The sequence below is a fragment of the Triplophysa rosa genome, linkage group LG4, assembly GCF_024868665.1.
Source record: "Triplophysa rosa linkage group LG4, Trosa_1v2, whole genome shotgun sequence".
NCBI classification, from domain to species: Eukaryota; Metazoa; Chordata; class Actinopteri; order Cypriniformes; family Nemacheilidae; genus Triplophysa; species Triplophysa rosa.
The window spans coordinates 17,485,214-17,511,204 of NC_079893.1; the positions used below are offsets into that span (position 1 = coordinate 17,485,214).

General features: G+C 43.5%; 1 protein-coding gene across 1 annotated transcript in view; it reads left to right on the forward strand.

Moving 5' to 3' along the window:
• Positions 1-1,720: 1,720 nt before the first annotated feature.
• Positions 1,721-25,991, forward strand: part of pudp (pseudouridine 5'-phosphatase) — a 42,738-nt gene continuing 18,467 nt past the window's right edge. The window contains exons 1-3 of the mRNA XM_057332428.1: positions 1,721-1,823; positions 2,057-2,275; positions 2,391-2,620. Of these exons, the coding sequence (XP_057188411.1) occupies positions 1,769-1,823; positions 2,057-2,275; positions 2,391-2,620 (504 nt within the window). The 5' untranslated portion in view covers positions 1,721-1,768. The remainder of the gene's footprint in view (positions 1,824-2,056; positions 2,276-2,390; positions 2,621-25,991) is intronic.

The window sequence follows — 25,991 nt, forward strand, 5'->3', positions numbered from 1 at the left end:
CCGACTGCGACAGCCCTACAAAAAACTTAGCCCCAAATACATCGGCCCCATTGTAGTTCTTCACCAGATCAATCCAGTAACATTCCGACTTGAATTACCCCCGCACTACAGAATCTCACCCTCCTTCCATGTGTCACTTCTCAAACCTTACCATGAACCTGTTTCTGTTCCCTCCACAGAGCCTGGTGCGGGGCCCGAGCTGCCTCCTCCACCACCCATCGATGAGTTCCAACAAATCTTCCAAGTGGAAGCCATTCTGGACTCCAGGAGGCGGGGTGGCTGCTTAGAATATATCATAGACTGGGAGGGGTAGAACAGTCATGGGTGGCCCGAGAAGACATCCTAGATCCTGAACTGCTCAGACAATTCCACATCTCTCACCCTGACCGACTGGCACCCCGTCCTCATGGCCGTCCAGAAAGGCCCCTGTGAGGGGCTACTGTAACATCTGCTCTGTCTTCGTCGACCACACCGCCCGAACCAGAGCCACACCCCGCTACAGTAGATCACAATCACTGCACTTTTAACCCCAGGACTACATTTGCCATCATGCACTGCATCATTGATCACCCCGCACCTGTTGCTCAATACAGTCCACCTGAACCCCATCCCATGGACTCTATTTTAACCCAGTGTTTAGTCATGTCCAGTGTCCCGTCTTGTTGTATGTTACTCTCTAAACTACTTGTGGACTCTTTTGGTTTCTATACTCCGTGGATGTAGTTTGGATTATTTTCCTTGGATGTTCCAATTTTACTTGAGCACTTGTCAGCCTCTTCTGGACTCAGTAATAAAACTACTTGCTCAATCCTTATTCCAGTGTGGTATCGTTCTTCTTCTCTTACGAGGGTGTTACATATATATTTAGTTTTATGCAAGTTGTAGACATTAATGACTGCCTTTGTGATATGCCTTTGTCCACTGTTCAGAAAAATACAGCCACATTATTATGTTGAAAATGTCATGTAATCAAATGGGTGAAAATTATGTACACTGTGGCAGAAGCAATTAAACAACAGATTTTTAATTCATTAAAAAGGCCTTTTTGTTCTTGGATAACAGCAATAAGTCAATGTAACCCCTGTCCAGCTGACCACTCTCTTCTTCTTTAGTCTGTTGATTGGGGGGATCGTCCTCTCAGCCAATATGGTGCCATAGGATTACTTGTACTGTTCACAATATGCATTCCCTCTTGGCAATTGGTCGTAACATTGCCTCAATAATACTCAGTCATTGGTTCTTTGATGTAAAGTGCACACTGAATATTTTTCATTAGAAAATTAACAAATTAGAAAAATACATAAAAACAACTTTTAGATATATTATTTCCTAACCACTATAGGCCTATATCATTTATATTTACACTTTATATACAATTTATGTATTTGTTCATTAATCTTTCCCCTCTGTCATGACCTTTTTCCAGTACTGACTGCGAGTTATGCATTAGAGCAGTCTATGAAAAACTTCATATCCCACAAGTCTTTGCAACAAAATGGCGAGTTATAAGTTGCCCCGAGTTTCCCAAAAAGGCTGTCTCTGAATTAGCAATATGATAGTTTATTGTATATTTACAACAATAAATATATTTATTTTAACTTACAGTTAGCAACTGGGAATAAAAACAATCGATATTATTTTAAAATGGGTTATTATTATAATTCTGTTTGAACTTCGTTTGTCCAGCAGGATCCGCGTCTGTCTGTTTTCTTTTTCAACGAGTCAATGAGGTTCTGACAAGAAGTCCAACACACGCGTCGCTTCAAACATGTCTTGTAAACAAGTAACACATGTACTTTTTGATATGGACGGCTTGTTATTGGGTGGGTGAAAACATTTTTAAAAGTACGCTTGTAAATCAGCTCCCATAAATAAAATTATTCATTTGCTTACTTTTCTTTCTGTAACTCATAATTCATGGAATCAGAAAGGCTGAGACCTTATTTCACTAGTCTGTTTTGATAGTCGTGAACCGAAAAAGCATAACGCTTAAAACGTTTTTGTTCCGTTAATTTACATTGCAGTATCATGTTTTTCATTTAAATATCTGTTGCAGATACAGAGAGACTGTACACAGTCTCGTTTCAGGAAGTTTGTGACCGGTTCAATAAGAAGTACACATGGGAAGTGAAGTCCTCTGTGATGGGCAAGAAGGCTCTGGATGCTGCCAGAATTATCAGAGACAAACTAGAACTCCCGATGACACCCGAGGAGCTCCTGGAGGAGAGCAGGGAAATTCAGGAGAGATTATTCCCCACTGCCTCTCTGATTCCAGGTAATGACCCTGTAGGATTTAAAGTGGAAGATGTGTTTGAAGCAGAATGTAACAGAGGGATAGACATGAAATCTGATGATTATCTTTGCAATTTAAATAGACTGAATTATTTTAGGTATAGAGAAGCTTGTCAATCATCTCCACAAGCATGGCATTCCTATTGCTGTGGCCACAAGTTCAGCAGGCTTGACTTTTGAAATGAAGACCAGCCGTCATAAAGAGTTCTTCAGGCTCTTTTCTCACATTGTACTTGGAGATGATCCAGAAGTCATGAATGGCAAGCCACAACCGGACATCTTTTTGGTGTGTGCCAAGAGATTCAGTCCCTCAGCAAACCCAGAACAGGTAGTTATGAATTCTATTCTATTCCAGTCCATTCCATTCCATTCTATTGTATTGCATGCCATTCCATTCCATTTCATTTCATTTCATTTCATTCTATTCTACACACTTAACCCTTTAGCAGTGTGGAGATTCCAGTGGTCAGGGAGTTAGCATGCTGGCTGATACTTTTTTATGACAGTATAATCAAATTTACAAACAATAGCGGATTTTGAAAATGTGTTTTCTCAGCAAGAGTAGAATTGTCAATTAAGATTAAGTATTACTGCAAACTGAAGTAATGTTACTGCTGATGATAATTGAAGGGTCAGTTAAACAGCCCTTTAAGGCGGATATTTGAATAGACATTTCACTGCTTCTAGAAATATTGTGGAATATATCACTATACTGCCAGCCAAAAATAATGAAATGAAATGTTGTCACACTCACTCACACCTTTGCTATTACTGTATTTATTTGAATCCTTTGGTTATATTATTCCACTCTTTTTTTCTTCCTTCCAGTTGTTGTGATTTTGAAACTCGGTCAGATATGACTGTTATTTAAGTAGTCATATTCTGTGGGCTTTGTTTGACATCTCCCTAAGCTGTTTAAACATACAGTTGGCTTATTGCTAACAAAAGGGTGATTGCTGCATTGTGTTTACAATTCCAGTTGTCTAATTTCAGTGGATGAAGCTGTTCCTCTAATCTTTTGTAAGTCAGCTACTAATTGCATATAAGACTTTAAACCCGGCTGTGAGATGAGAGAATTAGCAAATCATTGCACCCCTCATTTTTTTCTCAAGCCTACAGCATGAGCACTATGAAAATGAATGATTTCCTGTCTTGCATGCCTCTTAGTTGGCAGTATTAAAATGCAAATGATATTGCCATTATTTCGTTCTGAAATGTTTAACTGTTTAAAGCTGCTTGTCTCTTCGCTAAGTGGCAAGCTGCTCAATTTCTTCTTTAATTGCCTTATATGACGGTCGCTAACAAAGTCTAGCAGGAAATAATGAAAGGCAAATGGGGATCAACTTGATGCATGTTTCGTTTTATACCGCCATAAAACCAGTTTGAGCTTTGAAAGGAGGAAATAAAAGAGATACAGGACTATGAATTGACTTGTTTCTTTTATCCTTGAGGGATTGATATCTGTCCCTTCACTCTGTAAGGAGGTATTTCTTTTGTTCTGTTTTTGGATCAGCTTCCTCCACCACAGTAATACAAGGCAGCAAATGAGGACTAAATTGGAAATATAGAGGGCATGCTTAAATAATAGTTATAACTTACATCTTACATATTCTTGTATATATATTATGTATAGCAAAAGTATTCAGTAATTTGTTCTTTGTGATATTTGAGTTTTACAGCTTTGCAGCACTAAAGCAACTATTATGACAGTGATTTATGTTGGAAATTATATTCTTAGAAAAAATGAGTTTTACATTTACTTTTTGTAGAGCCAACTTTTGCAGCGATTCAGACAGCTTTAAAATGCTTCTCACACCAAGCACCAGGGCCGGATTATCCAATGGGCATTATGGGCACAGGCTCAGGGACCCATGCGCGCTTGGGGCCCAGGCTAGGGAAAACATTTTCACATAACAGCGTTTACGCCATATTCATTCTGCCGTGCGCTTCTCTCTCCCGCGCACATGGAGGTGCACACACAAAACAGTGTTTCTAAATTAGGAAGTCTGTCTTTTGATTTAATCACTTTTACGAGCCCTCCAGCGGCTTTTGTTTAGAAGAAGCGCATAGCGACAAATCTAGCGACTTTTTGGATAAACCTTAGCTTTCATTCAGTGGGAAAATGTCGCAAGTGCTGCCCCGCGAGCGCGAGGTCTCTCTTTCCCGGCAGGAAGCAGCAGCACCGTACGACAGGTAACTTGTGAATAAAATGAGTACAAAACAGCGTTTCCAACAACCTGTCACTAGCCGGGTTTCCATCCAAAGTTGCCAATTTAGCTTATGCGCAAAATTGGAATATCGCATAAAACATTTGCGAATAAGCACCGTTTCCATCCAACTAGTCAACCGTCACTTCCTAATAAACTGGCACTAAATATCAGTAAGAAAAGTAAGAGAAGCCACTGAATATAATAGTTTTCAAATATAATAATACTTGCACAAACAGACGATTAGAAAACTCAATAAATGCGGTGCTTTTGTGGATGCCTGCTGTTCGGGAAACATAGTCGTGACAGTTCTAAGAGGCAATTACAGAAATACTTGACGACTTTGCTCAGGCGTTTAAGAATGACCATCACAACATTTCTGATGCTGTGTCACAAGATCATTACACTGGTTAGTCAGGTTACACCGGCCGTCTCATAGTGCAGTTAGGTGAGTTTTTGGAGGAATTTATTCGGCAAATGCGTTTCCATCTCCCATTATTCGCATAAACCTTTTTCGCAAAAATGAAAAACCACCTCAAGCGAGCATAAAAACTTTTTTTGCGAATTAAGCGTTTTTAATTCGAAATTTGGCGTTTCCATCACTTTTGTGAATTATTTTATATTGATATATTGTTGATCGGTAACTGCCTTAAGTTACCAATATTTAGCCTTCATTATTAGATAATCCACAGTGCTTTTACATACATTGCAAAATGTTTAAAAAATATATATGATGATGTCATAATATATATGCTAAAGAAGTATACTTATAATACTTGTTAATGTCGTTTACTGTAACACATTACACGCTTACATAATAATGCGAGTCGCGAGGTGCTTGTTACACAAATAAAGTTTAACAATTGGACAAATTACTCTTGTAGTATAATCATTGACAAAGACTGCCCTGCCCGTTTAGTCTTTGAAAAAATGAGGATGGAAATACAGTATTTTAGAATTGCATTTAAGAATATTTTTAAGAAGTTTCTGTAATTTATTTGAAGAAAGTTCTTATATTTTCTCTTAAGAACAGTTTTGTGAATCTGGCATGTTTGTGTTGAATTATGGAAGAATCTGATAGAACTGAATTAAAAGGTTGAGGTGTGGTAGTGTGTGCTTGAATATGCCAGTGAGTTACAGTATTCAGGGAAAGGTCTTAATATTGTTGTTGCTGGTCCAGGAAGGCCTTGTTGCAATCATGTGGTGTATATCCTGTATGATGGAGGATGTGTACAGGTGTTGATATTGTCCTTCAGGTTGTGATCATAGTTTGTAACTTGTCAATGTAATCCTGTAATCCTGAAACATAGAGGTGTTTCATACACATAGTACCCTAGGCTAATTTAAAACTTTATTGTGCGCATGTGTGTGTATGGGGGGTCCATAAGACACTTGTGCCCAGGGGCCTCTGAGTTCTTAATCCGGGCCTGCCAAGCACCCCTTTCATCACTCTGCCCCAGCTCATCAACATTCATAAAATAAGTGTCAATAATAACCATGTCAACAATGCTATGTTCTTTTGTGGGTTGCATGCATGTTTTCATTGAATTTGGCTATTTGAACTTGGCTCCAAATGTCCAGGATGGCAGTTTTTCTAACCCCGATTTAGATTTGGCTCCTTATGTACTCCACAGAAGTGTAAACATATTTTTTCTTCCCGATGAATTTCAAAATAATTCATTCAGATGGTGGTCAATATTAAATTTAAATGATTGGTTACAGCAGCTTACAATAATATTAAAAGAAGCGACCTTCCTATATGAAGTCCAGGACAAAAAATATTTTTTTGCAAAAGGAACCAGGAACTCAAAAGTCAGTTGTGGTTTGCAGGTTTTGCTATTGTCTGTACTTTGGTAAATATGACAATAACATTAGCAACAAATTTCCCTATAGCAACCATTTCCAGTATGTTAGGGGTATCCTACCTATTTTTCACTGGCTTCAAGTATTGTCTAAGACCGGTGCAATCAGAAACAATATTTATGAAATCATATAAAAATATTAAACATAACCATAAACTATGGTCATTATTCTAAAATACCATGAATAATTTTATAAGGGTACAGCTACACAGGGTTTTTCCTGGCTCAAAATGAGGCGGAGGTGGTGCCATCCTAATCTTGTACACACACGTAGGCCTACCGTACCTTTAAGTGGCTTAACCAAAGTGACTTTGAGATATTAAAAGTTCTAATAAAATTAGATGAAAATTACAATTATTAAGTTATATAAAACATTAATTTTATTCAACCAAACAGACAAAAAAAATTACTTTTCAGCCCACAATAGCCAACTGAATTAACCAGTGTTACTAAATGAGCAAAACTCATTCACATCTTGCATTATCTGTGGTTCACTTTAAATGATTCAATGATCTCTTATATTCACTAGTAACTGAAAAGTTCAATAGTTTAAATTCAAATGAGTTCAAATGAGTGAAACGGTTCAAATGAGTCTGTAGCGAGGAAGGCGGGCTTACTCGCCCCACGGCTCTCGCCCCGCCTTCCTCGCTACAGAGTCATTCGTGTGCGAGTTGTTCTGAACGCAATGTGCGTTCATACTGGCGAACTCGCTGTGTACAGTATTCGCTGATTCAACGATCCAACTGCAGAGCTAAAGACATTACAATGATGTACGTCATGTTAATTTAAGAAATTTCAAGAAATTAAACGTACTTGGATGCAAAACAAACAGCCGTGAAACACAGCTAGCTCTTGTTCTGCAACATTTTTAGCGCCTCAGTGTGCTGATAACGCCACCATTATTATACTGCAACTATTGTGTTGTTTGAAAAAGAACAACCAGCCGTGACTGTGATCGCGATCGCGTCTTTCCAGGCTAAATTACTAAAACATATGCAGCTGTGCAGATTTGACACGACCATGACAGAAGAAATGAAGTCTATGTTGAAAGTGGACCTCTTATCAGGACATAAACCCACAGTATTCTGCATAAAGGTAAGTTGTACATGTAGCCCCTCCATTCATAAAGTTTAATTTAATATAGGCATATAATATGTTTTCATAAGGCATATTTTGTAAAAACTACTTTAAATTCCCAATTTAAGGCCTATGGCTTATTCTAATCCCTGTCCAGGAAACTGCCTCACAGTGTGGTAGTACTTCATGTTTCTGGCTGGTAAAATACATTGTAATATGTTAGTCCTAAATTGTATTGTAAATATAAATTAAACTGATCAGCATCATGATATACTGTAATAGATTTACTGTAGCACAGTGTTGGAATGCCTTAGTTGAAATTTATCACAGCAAAGATGCTCAGTAATGATGAGTAAAAAATAAATATCACATAAAGCTGTAGTGCCCAAAACATAAAAATAAACATCTCGGTTACGGATGTAACCTCGGTTCCCTGATGGAGGGAACGAGACGTTGTGTCGAACCGACAGATGGGGTTCGTCCCTGAGAACCAATCGCTTCCGACTTCTTAGAAAAGGCCAATGAAAATTGGCGAATGAAATTTGCATGCCAGACTCCTCCCCCGGATATCCGGGTATAAAAGGGAGACGGCGTGCCTCATTCATTCACCTTAGTTCTGAGGAGCCTGAGACCTCTCACGACTGCTGCAGTGGTCAGCACTTGTTTTGGCAAGGAGGACACAATGTCTCGTTCCCTCCATCAGGGAACTGAGGTTACATTCGTAACCGAGACGTTTCCTTTCTGTCGGTCTCTCGACGTTGTGTCGAACTGACAGATGGGGTTCCTATGGAAAACGCCATAACTCTGTGCCCTGTCACAATCTCTAGCGAAGCGACGGTGACTGGCCTGGGTGTGTCAGCCGTGAGCGCTACCGCGAAATTGTAACCTACCAGTGGGTAGGTAGGGGGCCCCAGAGCTTTCTTGAAAGGTGGGAAGGCCCCTGCCTACCCACAGGCGGCGACCTTGTTTCAATTAACAGCGAGAAGCCGCCCGGTACCGTAAGGCCACTGGGTAAGCGCTACTTCCTCAATTGGGGGATGCGCTACAGAGACCACTTCCTACCGCAGGGAGGAGTCTAGTGGAGATAACCACTAGAGTGGCCAGGGCCCTAGCCTGAGTAGTGGTCTTAACCGCCGCAGGTGGTAGGCCACTCAGGATCTCCTCGTTCCGTCCAGGGGCCAGACATGGAGGTTCCAGAGGTCTAGCCCGTGATGCCATAACGTGCCCTTCCCCTGGGAAAACAGGTCCTTCATCAGGGGAATTGGCCAGCGGGGAGCTGTTGTCAAGAGCATTAGCTCCGAGAACCAAGTCCGGTTGGGCCAGTATGGCGCAACTAGTACACTTGATGCTCCTCTTCCCTGACCTTGCACAGGGTCTGTGCAATGAGGCTCACTGGGGGGAAGATGTACTTCCGCTTGTCCCACGGCCAGCTGTGCGCTATAGCATCCATGCCGAGGGGGGCCTCGGGCAGGGAGTACCTTAGCGGGCAATGGGTGGTGTCCAGGGAGGCGAAGGGGTCTACCTGAGCCCGCCTGGACTGTACCCAATGATCTGGCTGCGCGGGGGTGGAGTCGCCACTCTCCGCGAGGCGTCAACTGAGGAGAGAGCACATCGGCTGTCTGGTTCAGGTCGCCGGGGATATGTGTGGCTCGCAAGGATCTGCTCACCTGCGGACTTCACAGGAGGAGGCGTCGTGTTAGCTGCCATAAGCGAACGCCACCCTGGCGGTTAAATACGCTACGGCAGTTGTGCTGTCCGACCGGACCAGCACGTGCTTGTTCTGCACGAGAGGTTGTAACCCCTTCAGTGCGGGTAGCACATCCAACAACTCTAGGCAGTTGATATGCCTGCGCAGGCGGGGGCCCGGCCATCGCCCCGACACTGCGTGCCCGTTGCACACGGCACCCCAACCCTGCAGGGAGGCGTCTGTTGACCATGACGCGTCTCGACCTACCCGAGAGGGACCCCCGTCCGTAGAAAGGTCATTGAAGACCAAGGGGTTAGGGTGCGTCGGCAGAAAAGCGTAATCACCATCCGCCTGCTGCCGGTGTGCCACGCTCTCCAGGGAACTCGACTCTGTAGCCAGTGTTGGAGCGGTCTCATGTGCATCAACCTGAGGGGTATCACCACCGTCGAGGATGCCATGTGCCCAGGAGCCTCTTCTCGCTGACTGCTTGAAATATTCCAGACAGTTCAACACTGACTGAGCGCAGTCGCGCTGTAATGGAGACAGAGTTGAGTTCCATACCAAAAAAGAGGATGCTCTGCACAGAAGAGAGCTTGCTCTTTTTCGGTTGACCTGTGGTCCCAATCGATCTAGGTGCCGAAGCACTAGGTCCCTGTGTGTACATAACAGATCTCACGAGTGTGTCAAATGAGCCAGTCATCGAGATAGTTTAGTACCCGCACACCTCTCTCCCTGAGGGGAGTGAGGGCGGCTTCCACGATCTTCGTGAAGACTCGCGGGGACAGGGACAGCCCGAAGGGGAGGACTCTGTACTAATATGCCTGACCCTCGAAAGCGAACCGTAGGAACGGGCGATGACGAGGGAGAATTGAGACATGAGAGTAAGTGTCCTTCAGGTTGATTGCCATGAATCCATCTTGACATCTGATAGATGCCCCGGATAGATGTCCGGGGAGTTGGATCGCATAGCCGAGACGGAACGTATCCCGTAGTCACCGTGACGGTTTGGGAAGCTCTTGTCAGGCTCCCAGGGGCCGAGACAGGGAGGCTAGGGGTACGTTCTGCTCGCCGTGGGGGGGACCCCCGGAGAGGAGATCGGCTCTGCAGTTTTACCTGCCTGGCGATGATGTAGCACAACGCACCATCGAATGAGAGTGCTTAGGCTGATGATTATCCTCGACATTGGGTCTTGCCACAACGTCGAGTTGCCGAACACTATCGTGTAGAGGGTGAGAGCGGCTGTGATAATACCCAGACGATGATGTGGCACAACGCACCGTTGATTGAGAGTGCTTAGGCTGCTGATTATCCTCGACATTGGGTCTCGCCGTGACGCAACGTCGAGTTGCCGAACACCGTCGTTTAGAGGGTGAGAGCGGCTGTGATAAATGCCCAGAGAGGGAGAAAACTTTTAGAAATGGGCTGTTGGGACGGCGCAGGAACCGTCCCGGATCGACCACCAGCAATGGAATGGCTGGGGTCGGGCCCGAAGGTATTCTCGATCTCCCTGGGGTCTTCCCATGAGGGCCGCTTTGGCTTCCGCCGCGGCTGCTGACGGGGTGGTGGTCTCCTCTTCGATGTCTCGTAGAGGACCAGGGCTGCTGGGAAGCAGACGGTGCACGGGATCTCGGCGGCCAGAGGGCGGTCGAGTCGCGGCTGGGGAGGACATATTTGATATCCTCTGTCTGCTCCCTAACTGTCGAACTCGACAGTATCACCAAACAGCCCCCCCTTGCGAGATGGGTGCATCGAGAAAGCGGACTTTCTCAGTGTTACTCACCTGTGCAAGGTTCAGCCAGAGGTGTCTCTCCTGGACCACAAGTGTGGACATCGCCCGACCACCTTGGTCGCCCGAGAGCGAGGTCGGTGAAGCCGCGGAGTTCATGCATAAGCACTGGGTCGGTCTTACCCTCGTGGAGCTCTCTCCGCGCATTGGCCTGCAGGAACGCCATAGCATGGAGAGAAGGGAAAGCTTGGCCCGCAGCAGAGTAAGCTCTCGACACCTCAGATGCCGAAAAGCCTACGTGCTTTGGACGGGAGTCTAGGTTGAGCCCCCGGGGGACATCAACGTATCCTCTAGCTGCCCCACCATCGAGGGAAGAAAGGGTGATGGAACTAGTTGACATGTACGCGCCGAAGGGGGCGTTCCAGGTCGTACTAGGTTCCTCATGCACTTCCGGGGGAACACGGCACTGGGGGCGAGTGCGACTTGGAGCCGCTCTCAAGCCCGATGTACCGTGTATCCAGCCGCGAGTGTTGGGAGAGGCAATGCGCAACCCAATGCCGGCGGCCCGGGAAAGCATGGCTGACATTTCAAAGTCCGCTTCTTCCTGATCTCGACCCCCTGAGGGAGGGAGCTTCAAGGAATCGTCGGAGTCTGATGCCAGTAAGTCACCCTCCGATGCTGCAACAGACATCTCATCATCACGTACAGTGTCCGATATGTGATTGAGGAATAAGACGGTGGGCCGTCTCATGGGGAATGGTCAGACGAGCAAGACGAGGTGCGAACGGTCCGCGAGCCAGTGGCTGACGGATTAGCGCTCACAGTAATCCTCATATCACCCTCGCTGCTTGCCGTAGCGGGCGGCAGGGCCGTAGTCCTGCCATCACGGAATGGGAAGCAGACGAGGTGGTGGCTGACTCCCGTGGAAACACAGCCACCCGTGATGCAACGTCTGAATCGTCAACTGCCCGCAGTGCGGGCAGGACGTATCGGCAACATCTGCCCCAGCGTACTAGAAGTAGACATCGTTTCCGTCCCCCTCCTCGATGAGTGTGTTGCACCCACGAGAACAGCGGGACAAATTTGTCTGGAGAAATTTGCTCTTTTAGAGAAAAAACTCGAACACTTCTGGAACCGCCGAGATGCTCAGGGGAAGTTGCTGCAGGAAGGGACAGTCCGCTGCACCACGTCGTAGAGCCGGCAGTCTTGTAGCGAAGTCTGTTGATCATGAGCGAAGGCTCTGAAGAACAAAAGGTGAATGAATGAGGCATGCCGTCTCCCTTTTATACCCGGATATCCGGGGGCGGAGTCTGGCATGCAAATTTCATTCGCCAATTTTCATTGACCTTTTCTAAGAAGTCGGAAGCGATTGGTTCTCAGGGACGAACCCCATCTGTCGTTTCGACACAACGTCGAGAGACCGACAGAAAGGGAACTTCTGTTTATGTCCAAAGCTTACTATTTATTTATTTTTTCCAGGTGAAACATGTCCTTCCAGCAAAATGAAATCCATAGATTTGCTTCTCGGCAGTCACTTTGAGCAGGTGCCAGAGTCCACCTAAATCTGGTCACCAGAGACGTTATGCTGAAATACAGATCCAAGGCTCCTCTGCCATTGACTAAAAGTGCGATTGACTGGTTGGGATCTCATGAGACAGAACTACAAATTCTCTTTAAATCCAGCAAAGGTTTTTTTTGCATTACTTTTGCCAGTGAAGCCTTAGAACGATTTTTCACAATTTTCAATAAACAACAAATGTCTTGTAATGATTCATCTTTTACATCTCTCACGCCTTGTACTCTTTGTTATAGTCTACAGTATATGTTGAGAAAAGAGCAGCTGATGCTATGGTGCAATAAACAGTGTGAAGAAGTGCAGACCTGCCAACCTGTACTCATTTTGCGTAGCCGGTACGCATTTTTACCTCAAAGTACGCTGGTACAATTTGTCACTCTAAACTACGCAAAAACCTGATGACGCCTCTGCTGCGTGTAGTACTCAAAACAAGAAAACAGAAAAAAGAAGAATATGTCCAATCATAGCACTGAGTTCTTCCCCCAAATGGAAAGCTGCGATGATTGACACGTCCTATGGCCTATCAATCAATAACAAGAGTCAGCAAATCGGCAGAACCACAAAATCCCGCGTGATCCCCTTCCACACACACGTTCTGACGCATTGTTTTAAACGAAGAGTCAAGACGTCCTCTGAGCTCTAAGGTAAACGGATCGGGTGGATGTGGAAAGTTTAAATATTGAATTATCTTAATCTTATGCAGTCGATGATCTCGCGGGCTTTGATAACGTGCACTTGCCCGCAAGATGTGCTAACATTATTTCTGATTTATAAATGAGCGCTCACGAAAAGTTACCATGATTTTACCAAGTACCATAGGCGCCGATTGCGCTGGTGGATTCTCACACTCAATAACGTGCACTTACTGTATATCTGCGAGAGAGCATCAAGTTTTGGTCACATAAAAACGGCGTGCCGGCGCCGTTCTCTTTCAGTAAAGTGAATCCGCGTGACAGTGGAGCGGATTGAATGCGCTCTGCAAAATCGAGCTCTCGATAATTGTCAATAAAATAAAACGTCATATGCAAACTTTTGAGATTAATAATTATAAACGTGAATAAATAAGTAAAGTAGATTATGGCAGGCTGGCAAAAAATGTAAGTGCATGTGTGCAGCATAGAAAGTTACCAAGAGGTGTTTGTGTGTGCGTGTGCGTGCGCGTGGCTGGAATGGGGACTAACTGCCACATGGAAAACTTGCTGATGCTCTGCTCAGAAAGGCCAAATTAGCGACCTATGAAACAAAGCAGTCAAGAGCAAGTGCCACTGCAAGTAAATGTGATTGATATACATCAAGGGTATCTCACTGAAGATTATTTACACACAATATACACAAATGTTTCCTAAATTTAAATACATGTGTTCAATAAGAAAAGTTATTTTCAAAAATGTGACTGATGCATTTTTCACAACCAATATGTTATATGTTAAAAACCTGTGTTCTGTCTCTTCGGCTGATGGTACTCAAAAAAATATTCCAAGGTTGGCAGGTCTGGAAGTGTGTCTCTTTTTCTTGTCAAAGATCGGGAAGTCTTTTAAGTGTCGTAGTGTGTTTTGGCACATCATTTACTGACTGACACCACTGATTATTGTATGGAATCCAATCGAGTCCTTCTGAATTTGTGAAATTCACATTTATATTGAAAAAATGAACCAGTGAATCAAGTACTAAATTAATTCTCTGTCAAACCAAAGATTCACACCCGTTCTATTACATTTACATTACATTACATTTATACTATTCAGGAAACACTAATAGAGCTCACCAGGGGCCGGTTGCACCAGCTGGACGTACACCCGGTCGTAAAACTAGTCTGAACGTAAAATGCACCTTAAGTCCTGCGTAGAATTTATACCTGTTGCACCACCAAGGCGTAGCATACATGTGAGAGTAAATCTTATGCCTTGTCAGAGGTAGGCGTGAGTAAAAATTCTTGACCTTTATCCGTGGAGAAAAAAATAATACAGTATAAAATTGGGATAATTTTGCCTCTAATACAGACTGAATGCGCAATGCGGAATCCCTTATCTACAGAATTTGTTTTATTTTAAAGTGTATTTTAGCGCTCTTCATTGATAAGTGAACATGCACCACATGAGCGAGATTTGTGAGCAGTAGTGGAAAAAATTGAAGAAAGCACGACAATCAGATATTTGAGAAGTCTACGGAGGAACGGGAAAAATAATTCATCCGTCAAATACCCGGATTATTTCAAATCAATTCACAAGGACGAATGAAAGGCTAATGCTCTTATAAAAAAAAATATTTATATTTACATTACAGAACAGAACCAAATCTGCTGTCAACCTCATTTCACGAAGACAGACATAATTTTAAGGGGCGTTAATTAGGGTAAAATATAATAGAATGGGAAATAATGGAGAATAAGATGCAGTTAAAGTTAACAAAAATGTCTCTTTACATAAAATATCTTATTTCATGATGTGTACACCTTAAAGAAAAGTTTGGAAGTGATGTTTTAGAATTTATTTGTAATGTTTTTGGTTACAATACACTCTGTCCTATTTAACAAATTTAAAACCATTCCGCCCTACCGATAACTTATAGTAAGGTTTCATTTTAGCAGCGCTGAATTTTTTTAATTAATCAACGAATTAGCACTGCAGTTATACATGAAAAAGGATGGGAATTGGGCGATAATCCGCACCTTTCTTTTCTTTTATCTAATTATTTTTCCTCTTTAACATTTTCACTCATTGGAGGCAGTAAGAATGTCAATGTAAACACAAGAGACACAAGAGGAGACCAGTGTCCCACTGAGCAGGGGGGAACTGCCGGCCATAAGACCGGACTGGACAAGGTCTGTGAGACCGGCTGTAAGGCCGGCGGTACAAGGCTGGGGACCGGCTGAAAGGCCGGCTGAACAAGGCTGGGGACCGGCTGAAAGGCCAGCTGGATCGCCGGCTGAACCACCCGCTGGGCAGCGTGCTCTTCTGCTTCTTAGACCGGCCCACTTGACGTGTGGCCGGCTGCAGTGAAGCGACGGGGGGTGTGGCCAGCTCTGTGCCGGAGGAGTCGGACGGCATTCACAACTCAATTACATTTCCCATTGGTTTATGGAACTGCCAATCTGCTGTAAACAGCAGCTCATCACAGCTATTGCTAAACACTCTGGTCTTTCTCTTTTAGCACTTACTGAAACCTGGATCAAGCCAGAGGACAGTGCCACACCGGCTGCCCTCTCCAATAACTACACTTTCTCCCACAGCCCACGCATATCAGGGAGGGGTGGAGGAACCAGTCTACTTATCCCCAACGACTGGAAATTCAAACAGCTGGCACCCTCATGTGACAACATCTCATTCGAGTCACATGCTGTTACTGTAATCCACCCTGTTAAAACTCATGTTGTAGTTATCTATCGTCCCCCAGGTCAGCTTGGACATTTCTTGGAGGAGTTGAATACACTTCTGTATTCCTTGCCCGTGGATGGTACTCCTCTGGTGGTACTTGGAGACTTCAACATCCACCTTGAAAAACCGCAGGCTGCCGACTTCAACAACCTGACTGCATAATTTGACCTCAAGCGAGTTCCCACTTCAGAAACTCATAAGTCTGGTAATCAACTAGATCTTATCTACACACGCTACTGCTCCAATCATCACTCCCAGGTCACCCCGCTGCACACATCGGATCATTTCCTCATCACTCTTGATCTCGACCTTACTTCCCCAGACACTACACATGCCTCCCCACTGGTCACATTCCGACGCAACCTACGTACACTCTCTCCCTCCCACTTATCCTCTGCTGTCTCCACCACGCTCCCTCCCTCTGAACAGCTCTCTATCTTGGATACTAACAGTGCCACCGACACTCTTTGCTCCACACTAACCTCCTGCTTAGACAACTTATGCCCCCTTTCATCTAGGCCATCTCGTGCATCCCCTTCTGCCCCTTGGTTATCTGATGTTCTTCGCGAGCATCGCGCCACGCTCAGGTCTGCTGAGAGAAAGTGGCGCAAATCTAAAGAACCCACTGACCTCTCTGTCATTGAAGCCCTGAGACTGGCAAGAGCTGCCTCGAACTCATCTGTACTCATCCTACTGGATCTATCTGCCGCCTTTGACACCGTTAACCACCACATCCTCCTGTCGACCCTCAAGGCTATGGGTGTCTCCGGATTGGTGCTATAATGGTTCAGGTCTTACCTCTCAGGTAGGTCATTTAGAGTATCCTGGAGAGGTGAGGTCTCTGAGTCCCAACATCTCGATACAGGGGTGCCTCAGGGCTCAGTGCTTGGGCCGTTGCTCTTTTCTGTATACATGACATCCCTTGGCTCTGTCATTCAGAAACATGGCTTATCCTATCACTGCTATGCGGATGATACACAATTCCACCTGTCATTTCAGCCTGACGATCCGACTTTTTCTGCACACATTTCAGCATGCCTGAGCGACATTTTGCTCTGGATGAAGGACCATCACTTGCAGCTGAACCTTGCAAAAACAGAACTGCTTGTAATCCCGTCCCACCCTAGGATCCATCACAACTTCTTCATTCAACTGGGCTCATCAACCATCACATCTTCCTGAACGGCCAGAAACCTGGGAGTGGTGATCGATGATCAGCTAAACTTCACAGATCAGGTTGCCAGCACCACTCGGTCCTGTAGATTCATCCTCTACAACATCAGGAAAATTAGACCTTTCCTATCCGAGCATGGTACACAAGTCCTAGTCCAGGCTCTTGTTCTGTCCAGACTGGACTATTGCAATGCGTTACTAGCTGGACTGCTTCCACAACAAAACCTCTGCAGATGATCCAGAATGCAGCAGCAAGAGTGGTCTTCAATGAACTGAAGAGAGCACACGTCAACCCTCTCTTCATTAAGTTACATTGGCTCCCTATAGTCGCTCGCATCAGATTCAAGACTCTGCTCCTGGCCTACAAGACCACCACTGGTTTGGCACCCCCGTATCTTCATTCACTAATGCAGACTTATGTACCCGCCAGATCCTTACGCTCTGCAAACGAACAACGTCTTGTGGTGCCATCCCAAAAAGGTAAAAAGAACCTTCTCTCAAGAACCTTCTCTGGATCGGTTCCACATTTGTGGAATGTTCTGCCTGCTGCTACAAGATCAGCAGATTCTGTGGCCATCTGTGGCAATCGGCTGAAAACACATCTCTTCCGTCAGCACCTGACCGAACATTTCTGACTTCTATATATTTTCTACTCTATCTATATATATATATATATACTGTATATATATATATATATATATATAAACTTAGCTCTGTACACTGCAGTAGGCTTTGCGAGACATGTTTTATTGCACTTATGCTTTTTGTTGTCCTAATGTTGACCCAATTGCTCCCATTGTTTACCCAACTTGTAAGTCGCTTTGGATAAAAGCGTCTGCTAAATGAATAAATGTAAATGTAATGTAAATAGACAAGACTGGAGAGAGCGCATATTAAGTCATGACGACAATAATATGTCTTTCCCCGCACAAAACATGAGGCTTTGTCATGATTCTGCCACTAGGTCAAGAAAAGCAAGACAAGATGGGACAGAACCATGACAGGAAACATTGTTTACCATAATGGTGACTTAGTTATATTATGAAAATAAAGTAAAAGTGGTATGTAAAAAGTAAGATGGCTCATCAGTAATGACTCTGTCATCACTTCATCCATTACTTGATTATCTCATGAACTCTCATGAGCACTTCTTCACTGTCGCTTTATACACTCCGCAGCCTTGTGCATTCATGTAGACATGTAGCATTGTAATAACCTTGGCATTTTATGTTGAAACAATGTCAGTCAAAGTAACAAAATGACTTGACTTAAAGGGATGGTTCACCTTTAACATGAAAATTCTGTCATTATTTACATGCCCTCTTGCCTCATTTCAAGCCTGTATGACTTTCTGTCTTCAACAGAACACAAAAGAAGATATTTTGAAAATCTTTGGGAACACTGACTTACATTGGTTTTGGGTTCATGCAGTAGAAATCTATAGGGACCAATGATTTACACACACACACACACACACACACACACACACACACACAAATATTTAGGTGCACTGGTGGAGAATGTTTCTCAGCCATGTTTGTCAGAATTACAATAACCCATTAGTAGGCATATAATAGCCTATAAGCTTAGTTTTTTTCCATACTGTGTGCATGTTATAAGGTGCCACATTCAAGTGTTCACTCAATCATTCACAATTCAGAATGATTTCAGTCAGAAAGGTCTACAATATGCATTTGAGGGATACATTCAGGATTTGAGATAACTGTAACAATCATTATACCTTTATTTGCGTCCATACCAGCAGACGATAATGTTACGTTAATTCTAAAATCGCATGATGCAGTAGGCTACAACTGTCACACAAGTATAGCTAACCTAAATATTGTGTATTAAAGGGATCATATGACATGGCTAAAACTAATATTTTCGTTTGTTTTAGATGTAATGCAATGTGTATACACGATTTAAGGTTCAAAAACGCTGTATTTTCCACATACCTTGCTGTCACGAGTGTGGGTGGTGGGTGAGACAACAGACAAGGATACACAGACAGAGGACCCAGATGCAGACAGCGGGTAAGGGGTTAACATGGACGTTTAATAAAATAAAATACAAAATACAAAACAAAGACCCACGTGGGGGTAAACAGAGGGAACAAGAACAAGACTAACTAAACTGACAAGACAAGACTAATAACATATCACATAAATACAAAATAAACCAGACTAATTAAAAGACAGGAACTCAGCAACTCACCCACACGACAAACGCAACACAGTGTAATGACCCGACACAAGACAGAGAACACAGGGGCATTAAATAAAGGGACAAATCAAAGGAGATGAGGGCATGAACTAATAAACAACCAATAACGAGAGATACAAAAGGGCGGAAACAGAGACGCCACACCGGAGAGAGGGAGTATATGGAATGCCAAAACTGTCTCTCTCCACATAAAACAAGAGGTCCTGTCATGGCTCTGCCACAAGATCAAGAAAAGCAAGACAAGATGGGGCAGAACCACGACAGAAGCCCCTCCTTAAGGAGCAGCATCCTGATGGCCGGCTGGACAGGACATGGCGCCGGCTGGATGGCCGGCTGGACAGGACATGGCGTCGGCTGGACACGACATGGCGTCGGCTGGATGGCCGGCTGGACAGGACATGGCGTCGGCTGGATGGCCGGCTGGACACGACATGGCGTCGGCTGGATGGCCGGCTGGACAGGACATGGCGTTGGCTGGATGGCCGGCTGGGAGACCGGCTATCACCGGCTGGGCAGGCCTGGATGTCGACAAGACAGGGGGGGAAGTCGGAGGCTGGGCAGCGCTCTCTGGCAGCTGGGCAGCAAACGAGGACAGAAACAACAAACACGACAAGGTGTCGACCTCGACAGGCCTGGGTACCAGCTGGGATGCCGGCAGGGATCTGTAGCGGGAACAGGACACCGGCTATCTTGACCCTGGAGGGGAACCCGACGACCACGACCCTGGAAGGGAGCCCGGCGGTCTCGATCCCGGACGGGATTCCGGCAGTCTCGATCCCGGACTTGAGCCCGGCAGCCTCAACCCTGGAAGGGAGTCCGGCGGCTTCTACCCTGGAGGGGAGTCCGGCAGTATCAACCCCTCCCGCTGCGATCCCTCTTTCTGCTGGGTCCTATTCAGGTCGGGTCATTCTGTCACGAGTGTGGGTGGTGGGTGAGACAACAGACAAGGATACACAGACAGAGGACCCAGATGCAGACAGCGGGTTAACATGGACGTTTAATAAAATAAAACACAAAATACAAAACAAAGACCCACGTGGGGGTAAACAGAGGGAACAAGAACAAGACTAACTAAACTGACAAGACTAGACTAATAACATATCACATAACTACAAAATAAACCAGACTAACTAAAAGACAGGAACTCAGCAACTCACCCACACGACAAACGCAACGCAGTGTAATGACCCGACACAAGACAGAGAACACATGGGCATTAAATAAAGGGACAAATCAAAGGGAAACAGGTGTGGGGCATGAACTAATAAACAACCAATAACGAGAGATACAAAAGGGCGGGAACAGAGACGCCACACCGGAGAGAGGGAGTATATGGAATGCCAAAACTGTCTCTCTCCACATAAAACAAGAGGTTCTGTAGTGGCTCTGCCACAAGATCAAGAAAAGCAAGACAAGATGGGGCAGAACCATGACACCTTGCATGTTTGTATCTCCTCTTTGCCGCTCCTCTCTGAAATACGCATATTTTTTACAAAGCTCATCACTCTGAGAAGCGAGGTGTGCTATGATTGGCCAGTTAACCAGTGCGTAGTGATTGTTACTGCAAGCGTGTGACGGAAAAATAACGCCTCTTACCATATTTGAAAGATCAGGTTCCAAAGCAATTGTACTGACAGGTATGCCCACCTTACTTGCGTATACATTTGGGCGGTCTTAGTCAAATCATACCACGAACTGATGTAGATTTGTGGGGGTGTGGTTACACGAGGCATTTCAGGCAGGTCTAGGTGAGCATTCGCTTTTAGATAGAATGCATCTTTTGTTCCTACACTTTAATTTTTGCAATTTTACGTGTCTAATACATGCATGGGCAACTTATAACACACCAAAGACACAGAAAAACACGTATTCGCGCTAGGGTTGGGTGGAATGACGGAATATTCCCTTACTGCGGAATAAAATGTCAACCGTAAGAGATTTTTCTATTCCGTGTATTCCGCGGAATGTAAATAAGTAGGCGTGGTTTAATCGGCGCTCTGCAAGTTGGGCGTCATGATGAAAAAAACATTTGAATTTATTCACCCATAACAAATTAACAAATCAAACATTCGTTTGACCTTCTTTCAGTCTGTAGTTTTGTGATCCGCTCCAGTCCGGTGCTTTCTCTCTCACCCGCAGTGCTCGTGCAGGGATGCAGTGATCTGCGTGCGCATATAGTAAAGCATATAATAAGCTATTTCAGAAGTCAGGTCGCTTTGTAAAGCTATTAATAGTTTTAATAAAGTTTACCTTTAGGCGAGCCAAGGCGAAACTTGCGTTGTTAAGCGCGATGAAGCTCGCAATGTGAGCGCTGCTACTGGGAGACGCTTGTGGAGTCACCAAAGACTCGCAGTGCAAAGACAAGCGCGAGAATAGACAAACCTTAATCTTTATTTGTGTTAAGTACAACAAACACAGTACAGCTGTTGCTTTACGATTTCATTGCTGAAAACGACTTTCTTTTAAAATGTCACTGCAAATGATGTTCTCTGAAGTCTGAAGGTGCGCTCATCACATCATAGGGACGCAAAGCATATCTTGCCAGCCACTTCTCGTATGCTTCCATCTGTAATTTGTATATTAATGATTCCAACAATATCATATCTCGTAGCTGTATTGGTATAGTTGTGATGTGATTTAGAATGATTTTTAAAAGTTATAACTTAGTTATCGTTTATCATTATAGTGTGAACGTCCATTAAAGCTGGGTATATATCTCTCTGTTTACTATTACAATAATTAAAAAGCAAATTTTTCATATTAATCACCAAAGCTCTACTACGCCAGGTTTGTCGGACTGGTTTGTTTGTCGGACAAAATGGCGGTCAGTCACAGTGGCACATAATATCGGCGTTAAGATTGGTCCGATCGCCTGTCAGTCAAACTGCTTGCGAAGGGTCAATTGCAGTAGCTTACTGTAAGAAGACTTGGAGTAACCAGCTAACAACAGTGTTTCCAGTAAGTTACTGTAAAAAGCCTGGAAGTTCTACCAATGTACAGTATGATTCTTGCTCATTTTTATGGTGGAGTTCCAGGTTGTTCGGAATACTTTTTCATTTGATTCTCAATTAAATTAATCAGAAGGGCAGTGACATTTTTGTTTTTGGTGTTCTCCAATGTGTTTGGACTCATTGTGTTGCTGTAAGATGAATATTCAAAGCGTAAGTTAAGTTGCAGATATGTTGCAGTTTATTATTTTCTTGAACTTGTTAACATGCAACTCTCTCTCTTTAACAAGAAGATCAATCTCTGCTGATAAAAAGTAGTTTCATAGCACAAGCTTCCATATAACACTGTAGGAATAGTGTTTACTGAGATGTGGCCAGTGTCAGGTTCTTGCCACACATATAGCTTTGAATTTTTGGCTAACAATATCTGTCTTTGCTGCTGGATCACTCCAGCCGTGTTTTTTTTTTTTTTAGTAAAACGGAGTGTGTCAGTGTAATGTCCAGAGCTCTCATTATATTTGACCGGTCCACCTTTATTCTATTCCTAACAAGAATGCTCCTCTTTTGGCAAAGAGAGTAAAGATTTTTTAGGCAGTGTGAGGGAGATGTGATACAACTTCCTATTTTCCACATGCAGCAACTGACTTATATTTTGTACTATTTCTAATTTATCCTTGGTTTTACTTAGTCTTTGACTTTTAGATTTGTCTTTGAAACAGAAAAACTGTGTGCATTTACAGGCCAACTGTAAGAAAGCTGTGTCCTTGTTAGAGCAGTTGTTTTTCATCTAGTCTTAGAGCTCCTGGTGCAAAGGGTCTAGATGGGGAGAGAGAGAACATTTTCTATTTTATACATTTGGATTTGCTTTCTTGGATAAGTATTAGAATCAATTGTCAATTCATAAATCAATTAAAGATTTGAATACCTTTGCATGAAAGCATACAGATATATACACAGCAATCCTTATTATTGATATTTTGTGAGTAAGGTATGTTCTGTATGAATAACTTTGTGCTCTGGATTATTAGTTTTTATATATTACATGCAGGGTGTTACTAACTGATTGGAAATGTTGTCTGTTTCAACTGCGATATTATACCTCCCTCCTGTGCACTGATGAGAACTAAATCACAATTCCTCAAGGGTTCTTGAGAAATCAGAGTCAATTGGGTACTTAAGATCTTAGAATCATCAAACATCCCATTCTTTGTGTCTCTGTTAGAAGAGCATCATCAGTGCCAGATAATCTTAGCTGCAGGATTTATATCAACAGCTATAGCCTATAGGTCATTGTGCGATTTCTTGAATATGGGAAGATGAAAAGCTCACGCAATGTTTGTTGAGGAATATCTTTTGCGTCATGCCTTCTTTGGGATGTTTTACGAAAGGTCCACAGAACAGTCGGCTTGGTCTTAAACGGCGCAATTATAACCTGCATCTCCCTTTATAAGATATGAAAGCAGCGCTGAGAGGGAATCTCCAGTGATCAAGGGAATAACAAATGTTGCCGCGTCACACGCCTGCCTCAAAGTGATCCATGTGCTTCACCATTGGGCCTGTGTGTGTGTATGAAAGAGCATCAGGAGATGAAACGACAGAGGCACAGTGGCATTCAGACTGAGGGGAAATCCAGCAGACACACAGCGGAGAAATGGAGGGAGGATTGTGAGAAGAAGCTTGATCGTTTCCAAACCGGCATAAACCAGTTTACACCAGCATGGGAATTGGTCTATGTCAGTCATCCTCAATTGACGGACCGCGGTCCAGATGGAGCGAAGCAAAGGTCTGGATCCGGCTCTGGGTCTGCCAATTGAGGATGACTGACATAGACCAATTCCCATGCTGGTGTAAACTGGTTTATGCATAGCCTAATAATCCATTAAAAACATTTAACTATTTTGGTTGTTTAACCCGCGCTCTCAGGAACATTTATGTAATTGATCTTTTGCCACTATATCCTCTAATTATCTTTATCTAGCGCCAAACGTGCTTTGTTTTAACCCTTTCTGCTCCACGCGCATTGCTTCTCGCCCGCCAAAGACGCGCCGCATGAAGAGCAGCAGACACATGCTTATTTTAACAACATTATTGCAGACACGCAGAGCATGTAAATGGACACACAACAGTAAACAAAATGCAGCAATATTAAAGCATTTGTATATGTCAGTCTGTTTACAAATGTATGGATACTGATCCTTTTAGTTGTTGTGGTGACAATTAAACAGGTTACTACCAAATATCACACATCAATCGAGTCTGTATTAGTTAAAAATTCATTCATTTTGTTCTGTTTGTTTTCACGCATGTTCTGTAGGCCTAAGTGAAAATTTGCCACAGTGGCACTTAGCAGGTGCAAATGTAGCTGTTGCTTTAGAAGGTCTGAAGTCGAGGGGCTGTGAAACGATATAAAAAAATCATCATTACTTGTGCTATCATATCACGTGGAAACTTTCAAAGGTGAAAAATATATGTGAAATATTGCATCGATTATATCTGATCAAAGCAAAAGGGCATAGGAGGTAAAGAAAGTTGGATATTATGTTTTTTTACAGTGCTAGACCAGAACCAAATCAATGTATTTCATGTCATTTCAAAACACTGACATCTAAGAAAATATTCTAAGCATGAATGTCTGTCTGTGAAATCAGACTGTTCATCAGCCTGCACCAGAATACTCTCAATAATATATGTGGGTTCTTGCTCTTCAAAGGAAACCTCAGATCAAAAATTAATCCATCTCCACTGTGCATGCGTCGGCCTTGGACATGGTCAATACATAGTTTCCCTTTGAAAAAAAAAAACATTTGTTTTGCTATTGTGTTTAGATCTTTTTCAGGATTGCTAAATCTCAAGCACGTATCGAGAAAATTGGACCAAACGATCACCACGTTGAAAAGCCATTAATTGGAATTCGATCGGAAACGAAACCTTTTAGTTCATACTAGCTAGCAGTAGACCGGCATTAAAGGGTGACTTTAAAGAGGATTTTGTGGTCTCCCTTCATCGCATGCACGTGGTGATGTGAGGAGGGTAGCATGACGTGAATACTGAGTAGTCACTCCAGAGGCATGGAAGCCCTCTCATGCATGTGAGTAATGTATGTATGCCCAGTCATCTGTCTCTATTTTGACCAGAGGCAAGGAAGTGGTCCACCTCTTTTAGAGGAGGCAGACATTTCATATCCTTCAATGCTGAGCAGTGGCCTGAAGGGAGTGGAGGTTTACAAAAGGTGGGTTCAGTCCTGTGGCATAGACTAGTGAAACATAGAGGAACAGAAGTTCACGTTCTTGTGTGAACATAGTGGAAGTCGCATTAGGGCCTTGTCTATCATAACGTCAAATTAAAAGTGGATTTATCTGGCACATTTAAAAAAGACTAGGGCCGCGTTTCCTGAAACCTTCTTATCACTTCATCGTTCTTAAGTTATCCCTTCAACTGTACCTTATCGTTAATATGAGTTTCCGGAAACATTCTTAGTTAACTATACCTTCTGCAAGTCACACGTTCGGAAGGTTGGTCTGGAGCGCTCTTAGCTATACCTCATCACTGTTAAGAGTTCACCCCACTAGTGGCTAGTAGGCTACTGTGAAAAAAAAGCTTCTTTAGAATTTTATTTGTACAGACTGCGAAGTTAAATACACTAGTATATTGATGTGTTTTCATGCAAAGAATATAATTGTCTTTACACTGATGGTTTTTAGCTCTTTAGTGATATTATATAAATGTGCATCAGCTGGCAAACCAAAGAATTTAGAGTATATTTAAAGAGAAAAATTGTGGTAGGAAGTTTAGTCAAACTGCAGCGATACAGCATTTTTTTTTTACTAAATCAAAGACGGTGCC